We start from the raw sequence: 10,604 nt of genomic DNA on the forward strand, positions 1-10,604 counted from the left end.
AAAAAGGAATTAAGATCTACTTATTACATCAGTAAAAGCGAATCTGGTATTAAAATGCGAGGCAAGCACCCGTGTGAAGGGTAGTGGTAGAAAAACCCACAATGATATTAATGCTATTTAAATTGTTGGATTTTTCTTATTAATTAAAGTATTCATTCGTTAGTTAGCTTTCATCCTCCGCTTGTGTCCACTCTAAAAGAAGAGACACGGCTTTCTGTATATCTGCTGTTATAGATTTAGGTGAAACCGGACGGCTAAAATGCCACGACCGCGGTTACATAAACTTTATGTATCCTTAACGCTTCTGTTCGTCCGACTAAGCTCGTTCAAACCTTTAGCAATATGGACTCTCTATGCATATCTCTATTAAATATTATATGTAGCTTACATGTATACGCTTGCTTGAAAATAACAAGTAATTTCAATTTCTAATCGTGATCGAGAAACAATCCGGGCGACGTCACTCTATCTCGTAGATCAGCGTACGTAGCCGTGGCAGGCTTACACCCCTGTGTCGTGTACAGGACAAAACAGGCTACGCAATCAGATGTATGGGATCCCCTGTTCTCTCACGCGTTTCGTATCCGGTTCCTCTTGTGCGACGGCTTACTCAAGAGCAAGATGAATTGTCTGCCGCTTAGTCACGAACGGTGGATGAAACTGTAGTCATCGGTAAGAGTTAGGCCAAAAGGTTGGCAGGACAGGGCTACATTTTACAGTCAGTGTCTGATGGTGAGACACAGGTCGAACGAAATAGGGGAAAGAGAAAAGCACTGAAATCTGTCAGCCGATCAAGAGCTAATGGAGTGATGCTGTGAGAGTGTCAGGTGTTCAACATGTTCAAGCGGTATTGTGTCCTCGCTGCGAAGTAGGTGGGTTCTAAGGCAGCACGCTGAAGGCACTATAAGTCTCAATGTAGATATTTACAATTAAGCTGCTCTAAGTACAAGCCTTATCGATGGGCGAGTACGTGTGTCTTTTGGCATTTGGGGGACTACTACAGTAAATAACTATAATGAAACGGTTTCCAGTTAACCTACCAGTATTCGAATTCCGTAAAACCTTTTTTTTGTTTATAGAAGATTTTAACGAACCAATAAGGAATAGAATCGTGTATTTCGAGTCATCCGTATTGGATAGAAAGGTTATGGGTTCGGCACCGCTCTAAGCATTATATCGCACGGTTTCTCCAGCCTCTACCGCATGGGGAATGTCAATGATTTAATTCGAACTCAAGCTACCTCGTATTCCTTTTTCGAATAACAGCTGCTCCATTGCGGAAACTACCTGGTGTAGACGCTTCTTATATTTGCTGCCAGTTTCTGCCCGAACGATGTATCTTTGGGTGTTTCCTTAGCTTTAAAAATCAGTACTCTGAGCAGTGTATACGTTTGCTCCATGGAAACAAACTACCTATATAAATAGTCACTATCACGTAACCGTTGATTTTGTACCGGCAGAATTCTCATTCGTTAGACTTACCTAGGCAAAATGAGAGTTTTGTGCAAATGTATTCAGTTCAATTGAACAACCTGACGACTACAGGCCTCGTTTTGGATATTATTCCTCGTTACTGGCGGCTAGTTCTAAAGAAATAGAGATGTCCGATCAATTGATTTTCACAACTCAATTTTGAATTCGAGGATAGACCGCCGCTAGGTGAATTAAGGTGCAAGTCTTAACAATCAGACCTGTTTCCTCGCATTAATAATGAGGTGAGACGAACTCTACTCTCCCTCGATCCCTCATACTCGTACAGCTGCAGCACTTGGCCTTTTTCGAACGAATGGACCGCATATATTATTTCGGTTGGATATAATTTATTGGGTCGGGTACTGGAACTATGCAGTATCGATAGATTTGAAGAGTTCAGCTTTAAAAGCCAAAAAATATTCAAAGAAGTCGTATGTTTACGTGGTGAATAATCGAGAGAAGTAGATACGACCCTAGCTAAAGGGTCAATTATGCAGGGAGGCGGCAAATGTATTAAAACAATAACTAGACATAAAGACAGGCTTAAAGCGAGACAAATCCGTTCCTCGTTGAGGAAAAAAGAAGGTAGACCCATAATATGTACTATATTACAAGAATGCGCCCACGTCCTTCTTATCCTCAACCTATTTTTCCGCCCTCCCGGTGACATTTGTTGTAGCAAGTCAGCACCGTTCACTATCAACAAACTAAATTCTCTATTGTTAAGCTAACAATAGTCCACTATCGCATAATGCCTTCTGCAAAGCCAAAGTCGAGTGCTGCAATTGCATATTTGGACGTACAAGAAGAGACTACACATATTCTAGCTTACAATGGATGTCCGGGGGTCATTTTTGTTAAAATAGTCAACAAAAACGCAAAATGATGTTTCTTCGTTTTTAAAATTTGTGTCTGGCATGCGACCAACATTTGCGGTTTCTTGCAAAAAGTTAATGACGATAATTCTGTAATTTAGTGCAAGTTTTTTGTAACAACTGTTCAACAACGGCCTTACAAGTATATTTGTCTTCATGCATCTATTAGCAACTTTGCTGATAGAAACAATTCAAAGGTCCAGTCGGTTAAATCACTCCACTAACAGAGTCAATGTAAAAAAATCCGCGGTTTATTTTAGCCATATTCGTTTTTACGTCATGACCAGATACTTAACGGTGCCTGTTTAGCTTCACATTTGAGCTGGACATCCTTAAGGACCACATGTTCTTGTAAACGGACGCTAATTGTGTCCTTAATAGAGTAGAAGCAACTTTTTTACGGTTGTGACAACAAGCACTTCCAGCCTCAAAACTCTAGAGTTGTGTTTTGCTTTTGTTAGTGTTCGAACGACAGGTTCGATATTGTAATTTACGTATACATACGTCAGGGCTCAAACATTTCAACTTTAACCATTACGAAATTGGCTAGGGCTCCTAAACGATCCTATGATGAGCTCATGTGCACGTCCTGGCTTAAGCAGTGGCTATAATTCTCGTTTAAGAACGGGGCACTTCCTTACAGTCCACCGAGGAGAATGAAAATATCATTACCGAACTCAATACTCAATCAGCCTCACGTGGGGTAGGTGGATCGCCCCAATATAACTGTCACGCCTCCAGGTTGCGATTCTTAACGGGGTTGATTGCAAAGCCAATAGTCAAATTCAGTAAATCTGCCTAAGAATTCCACGAATTGCTGTTTTCATCGACTTCATGAGATTGGTACGAGATCAAACTATTAAGAAGAGTGAAGTAGGAAAGAGATGAATCTCGACCTGACCGTTAAAACTTTAACATAATGCTGCTTTTATACGTGCGAAGAACAAATCGATGAAAACTTTACTAGATAATCTTTTAAGTTTAAAGTAGTTCCTTTTTATTGGCTTGCATACAATCGATATAGACGCGTTTGTATCTCCTGACATCATAATCCGAAGATGTGTATATATAGTCGTTAGTAGAGAGCTTAGTATCCTACACTTTAGATACTAAGATGCTGCTGCCGATTGCCAAATGGTTTAGTCGCTTATGATTCTCGCCTCAGCTTTGCCCTATAACAAATACAAGTTTGTTATTTTTTGAACTGCTGCTCAGAAGACAATACAACTCAAGGAACTTTTGATATAGGTGCACACTTCTTTTACAAAAATATGGCCCGTTTATCTATAATAAATAACTCTACCTCAAGTTATCTGAGCTCGATGCAAGATAGCCTACTAGGACTTGCAACCATGTAAAGTTTAGCTGGCTCGCTCGGTTCACGGAGCTAGGATGCTAGAGCCCGCGGCCTGCAACACTCGCCATTGGGGATTTAATGTCTAAATAGCCCACATGTTCACACCATTTACTCTATTGCATACGATGTCGCTCTTCTCGTCGCTGATATTGTTTCCACGGTGGCTGGTAGTACGATACTAATACACAATTCCGTTTACCTACAACACAGGACCTGTTCTCAACTTTACGGGGCCATAGCATGTGGTTATTTTAATCTCGTTTCTGCACAGAGCTGCTTCCGTAAGTTAGATCGCCGAAAAGAACGATCCGGGCCTGCAGTTTCGCATCGTCACCGTGTCCTCAGGACAATGTGAAAAACATCAAGGAAGATTAGGTAAAGCGGTGGCTGGCTAGCCAAGTCGATTCCGTGCCATGCGTAAAGATCATCACAGAGTAATCTTCGCATAGCCTTTATCCCGTTTCCATCTCGGCTTCACGTAGAGAGGTAATCTTTGCGCAAAATTCGCTACTGATCTGACGCCCTCTTGCCTCGGTTCCGGAATATCTGATAGTGGCGCAAGGGCGGACGGAAAGATTAAAAGCGAAGCGAATAACTCTAAGTGCACGAATAGCTGATAGAAACATCAGAACGTTTGTATGTGTATGCTTGGAGGTTTGCTACCGCTGTTGCGGCCTGAAGAAGAAAGTGTTCGCGTCCTAGGCAGTAACATGCCTAGGAAAACGCACGACTCTGTCTAGGGAATATATCTGTGCAGTACTGCGTGTTCTTTGATTTCACACTGATTGACTGGAGAGCTCGCTTCTATCTATGAGAAACATTCTATGCCGAGGATGATTCTGCTGAGATGAAAGTACAACTAAATTTAACGACCAACCAAATCCAGAGATCAGCTTGAATAGGAATGGAAGCGGACGGTTTGGAATTATTCGAAATAAATACTCATCAAGTAGAGAAGCATTCCCGCCTACTTTACCGCTGCTTTACCTCTTATTACACTAGCTAACACTTAGAGGTTCTGACTAATGCAAAATGCAATAAGTTTACTTTCTGCGCTAACCGTTGAGGTTGTACTTAGCAGGTGTCCGTCTGGGAAGCACGTTAACCGTGTATATTTGAGGAACGCTCATAATCATAAGAATGTAGAACATTGTATGTAGATCAATTTAATGAACTTAGGTATACCTGCCGAGGTAATAGCGCGTACTATTTTTTTTAACAAATTCGTGGTAGACGATAGATTCCCTAACGTACTCTATTTTATTTTTTTCTATACCAACGTGAAAAAACCTTTCAGCTGATCCTTTCATAGACATAGTTGGCAATAAAATAGGTCGATAGAAATGTATGTGTATACATAGAAGAAGTTACACAAAAATTTTAGAACGGGAAAGTCTCAAATTATAGATAAAACTAACAACTTGTTTGTACGCCAAAACGAGAGGCTTAACTTTACCTGTGTCCGTAGACAGATAAACAATGAGCTATAAAAAAAACGATAATATTAATTATTAGTATTATGAACGTCATAATCCTATAGGGCGTGTAAAATTTACTGAAGCATTTCATCGCCACAGTTAATCGAGACTAGATCCAATCTTAATACTTTCGGCCATTGGGGGGGATATTCGAACCACAACAAAAAAAGCGAGACGGCGTCCTTTATGCATTTGTGTCTTTGTATGGTAACCCCGCTAATCAGCACTGGTTAATTATTAACAAACTTTTATGCAAAAAGAATAAGAAAAACACTCACGCTGCAAACATTTAGTTGACTTTTATGAGCAAATAGGCGTTCTTTGCCTGACTAGACTAAATAAACTATGTAAATAAGGTACAAATATGTTTCACAGTATTTACCCTCATCCCTAAAGCAAGTGTCCTCGACAACCTAGCTTGTCACCAGGATCTAAAGCTACTGCTTGATAAGGCTAGGCAGCGAAGGATAGTTATACAGCTGACTACTAAGCTATATGTCTATCACGCAAAAAGGATCCACTTTTAAAGCACTCTCTCGACACGGACGTCAGTGGTGGCAGGTCGGTGAATTTTATCCACTTAACGCTAGGAACAAACCTATACCATATAGAGAGAGATTCGACAACACAATTGAAAATTATTAGAAAGTCTCATAAAACGTAGCTCACAGCAGTAGCAGACAAGGTAGGCACGAAGCGATTTCTGATGGCAGCGTACTAGACGCTCTTGTTAGTGATCTCTATTGGCTGTCGGGTCAAGAAAAAAGGCAGACGTGGACATTGCTTTGAGACAAAGTAGTAAGCAACTTTAGGTAACGTTGTCTAAAATCGTTTCAAGTTATACCCGCGGCCTCGTCGTTAGGCGTTCCCTCACAGGGCTTCCACCGTACAACGAAGAGTGCCTTTGTCGAATACGATGTATGCCTATGATAAGCACGCAAACCCGCCCCCCGTTAATCCTTCTCGGAAACATGATAATGTGGTTTAAGGTCAATTGTTGCTATAAATGTTTACTGCTGTGCTACACTATGGTGACGCTGAACTGGCCGCTGAAAATCGTGCATGGCCAATTCGGAGAGTTCGTTTTAGTTTTCATGTTTAAAGCTGCTTCAAATCGAATTAAGAAATGAACCTGGAAAAGTATTTCCCAGCTTGTTATTTTTTGTCTTACAAAACCCTAGACTCCTTTGCATTTGTCAGACTCCTAGCAACGCTTTTTAAGCGATTACATTAAGATAACTTGTTAAACCTTTGTCTGTTTTATATATATATATATATACCGGAAAAATTGAAAAAGCTATAAGAAAGCTGTGACCTATGTTGCATACAAAGTTTTTGTTGCGAATTTTCCTTGAACATTTTGCCAGATTCTTGTGGCTCGGAATCCCTTTTCATTATTCCTGTAGTTGTTTCATGTCCAGGTGAAATCTGGGAGGCTTTCAGGAACTCATAATGCTCCATAAAATGCTTGTACTTTTGGGGAGGAATAGTACCCCAGCAAATACTGAGAAATTAATTATACGTCATCGTTCGACTGTATGGTCTTCCGCGTTTGCAAGTCCTTGAAGAAAAGACTTCGAATTGATTAGCCGCGCGGTCGATGCTGTCGACCTTCTCGGTACGACCCCTAGAGAAATAAACTGTTACGGTGCAAAAATTGTAATTTTTGATGATTTTTTTCTATTAGGTTGATTTGGCAAAGAACTAATTAACTATACGACTCTTCGGAAAGCGATATCCAGGATATAGCGTGCATAAAATATTTCCACCTTACATCATAATTATTATTTCAACACTATTTCAAAGGCGTATTTAATAAATCCTAACTTGCAGTAATGTCATATGCACCTTGTACGACATCGGTTGGTATGACAATTATGACATATGGACTTTGGTGTATGACCAAGTTCTTCGCCATATTAGAAACTACCTTTATCATTCATTCACCCGCTTTTGCATTCACTCAGTGGTAAATAGTTTTGAAAAATGTGTATCAATATTGGTTTATACATTTGCCTTAAGCCTTTTATATAGTTTCTATATTCGAATAGAATAATGCTATTTCACAATAGCAACGAAGCTCTTCAAATATAAGTGACATTAAAAGTGTTTTCTATAATATTTGGAAGAGAATAAACCAATAACGTTATAAGTGACCAAGACAAGCTAGCATAATCAATGGCCGTGCGTGTTCCATGGAATTTTGATACGAAGAAAGAAGCTGAAAAAAATCTAATCCGTCAGCGTTGGACTGCCGCCCGACTGCAGGCGCCTAGGAGACCTATGTATTTCGTTTGGTTGCTTTTGTAGTTGAGTGAAAAGTGGCCTAGCATCACCTCATTTTTCTCTGCTTACTACCTCCTTCTGCACAATGAAAACAGGTCTTGTACATTTTAGGATCTATGAAGGGTTCTGCGTGTTGGTCATCACGCCAGTTCCAATAGGTAGTTTCGAAAATCTGCCATACAAGGGAAAAAAATTATGGGTCGAGTCAGCTTGAAAAAAACTGCATGAAGCAGAACAGCGATGACTGATACGGAACTTTTTTAAAAATTCTCTTAATGTATTCTTATAGATGTTCTCCCCCATTGACAAGATCCGTTCAGAGTCGCTACATGAACTACGATTACATCTATCCACGGTCATCAACTCCGAATGGATTGCGATCAAACTCATTGCCCCTTGGTGAAGTCCGCGACAGTTTGATATACGGATTTGAAGTTCCTGCACCGGTGCGCAGAGAAAAGAGTGTAAGGTCACCGAAATCATCACGAGCACCTTCTCCACCATTGTCATCAACCTCTTCAGAGAAACCGTCACCGAAGACTTCGCTAAAATCCATCCTAGATAGCGATGAGCCCCGTGCAATAGAAAGAATCAGTCTACAGGGTGACACTCGGACAAAGACTGTATCGAACGAGTCTCTGGTACCGTTTCAAGAGACTCATCCTGAGAAGGTGAGACGAACGGTCTGCCGCTTGTAAACATCAATAAATGCGTTACTAAAACATGGGTAAATGTGAGGACGGTATACTTCGATGGTACAATGACAATATATGCACCGCCTTCAACAGTTTTGAATTGCCAAAAGTACGTTTCCTTAAATTTAAAAACAGATGTATAAGCTATCGGCTATATGCATACGGAATTTGCGCTTTTTATCTTTTGTAAGGTCACGAGTTTAGGTATCGGGAAACGTCCCGTTTTTTTTCTAAGAGTTGTGAAGGTTTCTTCCTTCGTTTTAGGAACGCGTGGTGTTGCGTCAAACATCGACGCCATCAACGAAGGCGAATGATTGGACGACTTCGTTTATAGAGCCATCGCCCTCTGAACCCTTTATTCCTCGACTAATAACCGAACCGTCCTTGGAGAACCTCACCGAATATCGAAGAATCGAAGTTGCTAGTCCGGAATTAACGGGTTCTCCGTCATTTTTCTTTTCGCTTCTAAATGCACATAATGAGTCAGCTAGTCCATTAGCTAAGTACTTGAAAGACTCATCATGCTCGTTGACTTTGACCCATGAACGCTCATCAGAAAAGCAGGATAAACGACCTCGTCACCACGAATTACAGGACAGCACGCTGGGTAACGTGTCGACTCACGAAAGACAACCATTGCCAACTCCTATTTCAAGATCGAAAACCCTGCGAGACATATCGACCATTCTGCAAGTGGCAGGCGATGTTTACAAGTCGGACCAAAGCCTATCTAAGGATAGTATCCTACAGCTGGGTGCGTTATATAAGGAGGCCGATGCGGTTTTACGGTCGACGACGACCGTAGAAGCCGCGTCAGCTCTTCTGCATGACGCCGAAGAACAGCATCGATCAAATCAACGACTAATTAAGGATGTCTTGCAAGAGCAGCAGACGTCACGCGTTAGGATTACTAATGATACCCCAAGATCCGAAACTTTCGAAAAGGAATCGAGTGTTTTGAAAGAAACCGCCGAGGATAGTTTAACAGTCACGCATCAAAGGCCGGGCGAAAGCGTTATAGGGCTGCAGGGAAGACCGGACCAAAACGCGGCGATAAAGAACATCGTAAAGCCGAAAACGCAACTTGACATCCCTGCTATACTACGTGCCGCGGACGTTATTGGTGATCTCTGTGCGTCGGATATTGTTAGTCCAGCACAGGCAGTCCTTTTAGAGAGCAAACACGCTGATGTAGCTTCCATGTCCATCGAACAAGGTGACATTGGGGATTTCAAAGATGGGTTCGGGCGAAGCGGCAAAAAGCCTACAGCGCTAAGCGAGGATCGATCGACAAAAATCGCGGGCGAAGCATTTACATCACGCTCAGTCAGCTGTCAGCAGCGTCGTAAGAAATGCAAGCACAAAGGTGACCATTCCTCCTCAACAAGAGAGAGTTCGCAAGAAACGTCGCTGCAGAATGATGCAAATCCACTTAGTGTTATCGAACGATTGCGTCGCCGGGTCCTAAAATCGACCTTTGCTGAGCGCCAAAAGAGCGCCACCGATGTAGTGGCCATAGATCCCTCCGTGGAAATCCTATCTTTCCCGTCGAGGTCTAGTGCTGCCCACTATCACCGGGATTCCCTTCGGCAGGAATCTAGCGTGGTTCTAGTGGATTTTGTCTCGCCTCAGTCTCAACGTCCACTATATTATATCCCGGTTAGTCAGCGTCGTGGCTCATTAACTGCTTCGCTGTCGGATCACGCCGTACAATCGGTCGAAAGTAATGATAGTCATAAACAAATTCAAGAGGTTGCTGCGAGTAGCGTTTGTGACCGTGATGATAATCAGGGTGTCGAATTGACAAAAATAGTCTAAATGTCGTATTTGTAACTTGACCCATTTTGCTAATATATGACTTCTTCAGAAATGCCCAACTAAAGTTGAAAATGGAGCAGATTCTTTGGTAGATTTTTGACTGATGTTCCTACCCCGAACTGAGAGTCGTGGCAGCAGAAGCCGCAAACACGGTAAAAAAAACATTAAGCAGACAAATGTCGCTGTGACCAACGAATTTCCGGACTTTTATCTGGCCATCCAACTGAAGCCTGTTGCATAATATGCCAAAAAACAAAGTAAATTTATCTGCTGCGAACACTTTATTATAGCTTGCTGTATAATAAACATGTTGTTTGGTTACGCAAGCGTAACTGTGTTTTACGCCGAATAGTAAGGCCAAGCTAGTTAAAGGGGTAAAATAGGTCCCAATAATCATCAAAAGTTATGAGGCCTGTGTATCGTAATGCGTTACCACTTACTGACGCATTAATTCAACCTTAATCTGTTTAACCATTTAGCCTCGTCGCGAAAGTCAAGTTGTTGAAGTTATGACTCGAACATTTGTTGCCAATTCAAAAGTAAATAGAATGTATTCCCCCCTTAGCCGATAGAATGTATTCCCTCCTTAGCTGCGTAAGTGAATATTTCATACTGTGCCAGG

At 41.5% G+C, this 10,604-nt stretch overlaps 1 protein-coding gene across 1 annotated transcript; it reads left to right on the forward strand.

Annotated features, from left to right (window-relative positions):
- The first annotated feature begins 5,679 nt into the window (after nucleotides 1-5,679).
- Nucleotides 5,680-10,308, forward strand: LOC111260177 (uncharacterized). The gene is made up of 3 exons (XM_022832743.1): nucleotides 5,680-5,744; nucleotides 7,759-8,140; nucleotides 8,429-10,308. The coding sequence occupies exons 2-3, from the start codon at nucleotides 7,799-7,801 to the stop codon at nucleotides 9,980-9,982; spliced, it is 1,896 nt and encodes a 631-aa protein (XP_022688478.1). The 5' UTR covers nucleotides 5,680-5,744; nucleotides 7,759-7,798; the 3' UTR covers nucleotides 9,983-10,308.
- Nucleotides 10,309-10,604: the final 296 nt, after the last annotated feature.

Source organism: Varroa jacobsoni, unplaced genomic scaffold, assembly GCF_002532875.2.
Source record: "Varroa jacobsoni isolate VJ856 unplaced genomic scaffold, vjacob_1.0 scaffold_408, whole genome shotgun sequence".
Taxonomy (NCBI): domain Eukaryota; kingdom Metazoa; phylum Arthropoda; class Arachnida; order Mesostigmata; family Varroidae; genus Varroa; species Varroa jacobsoni.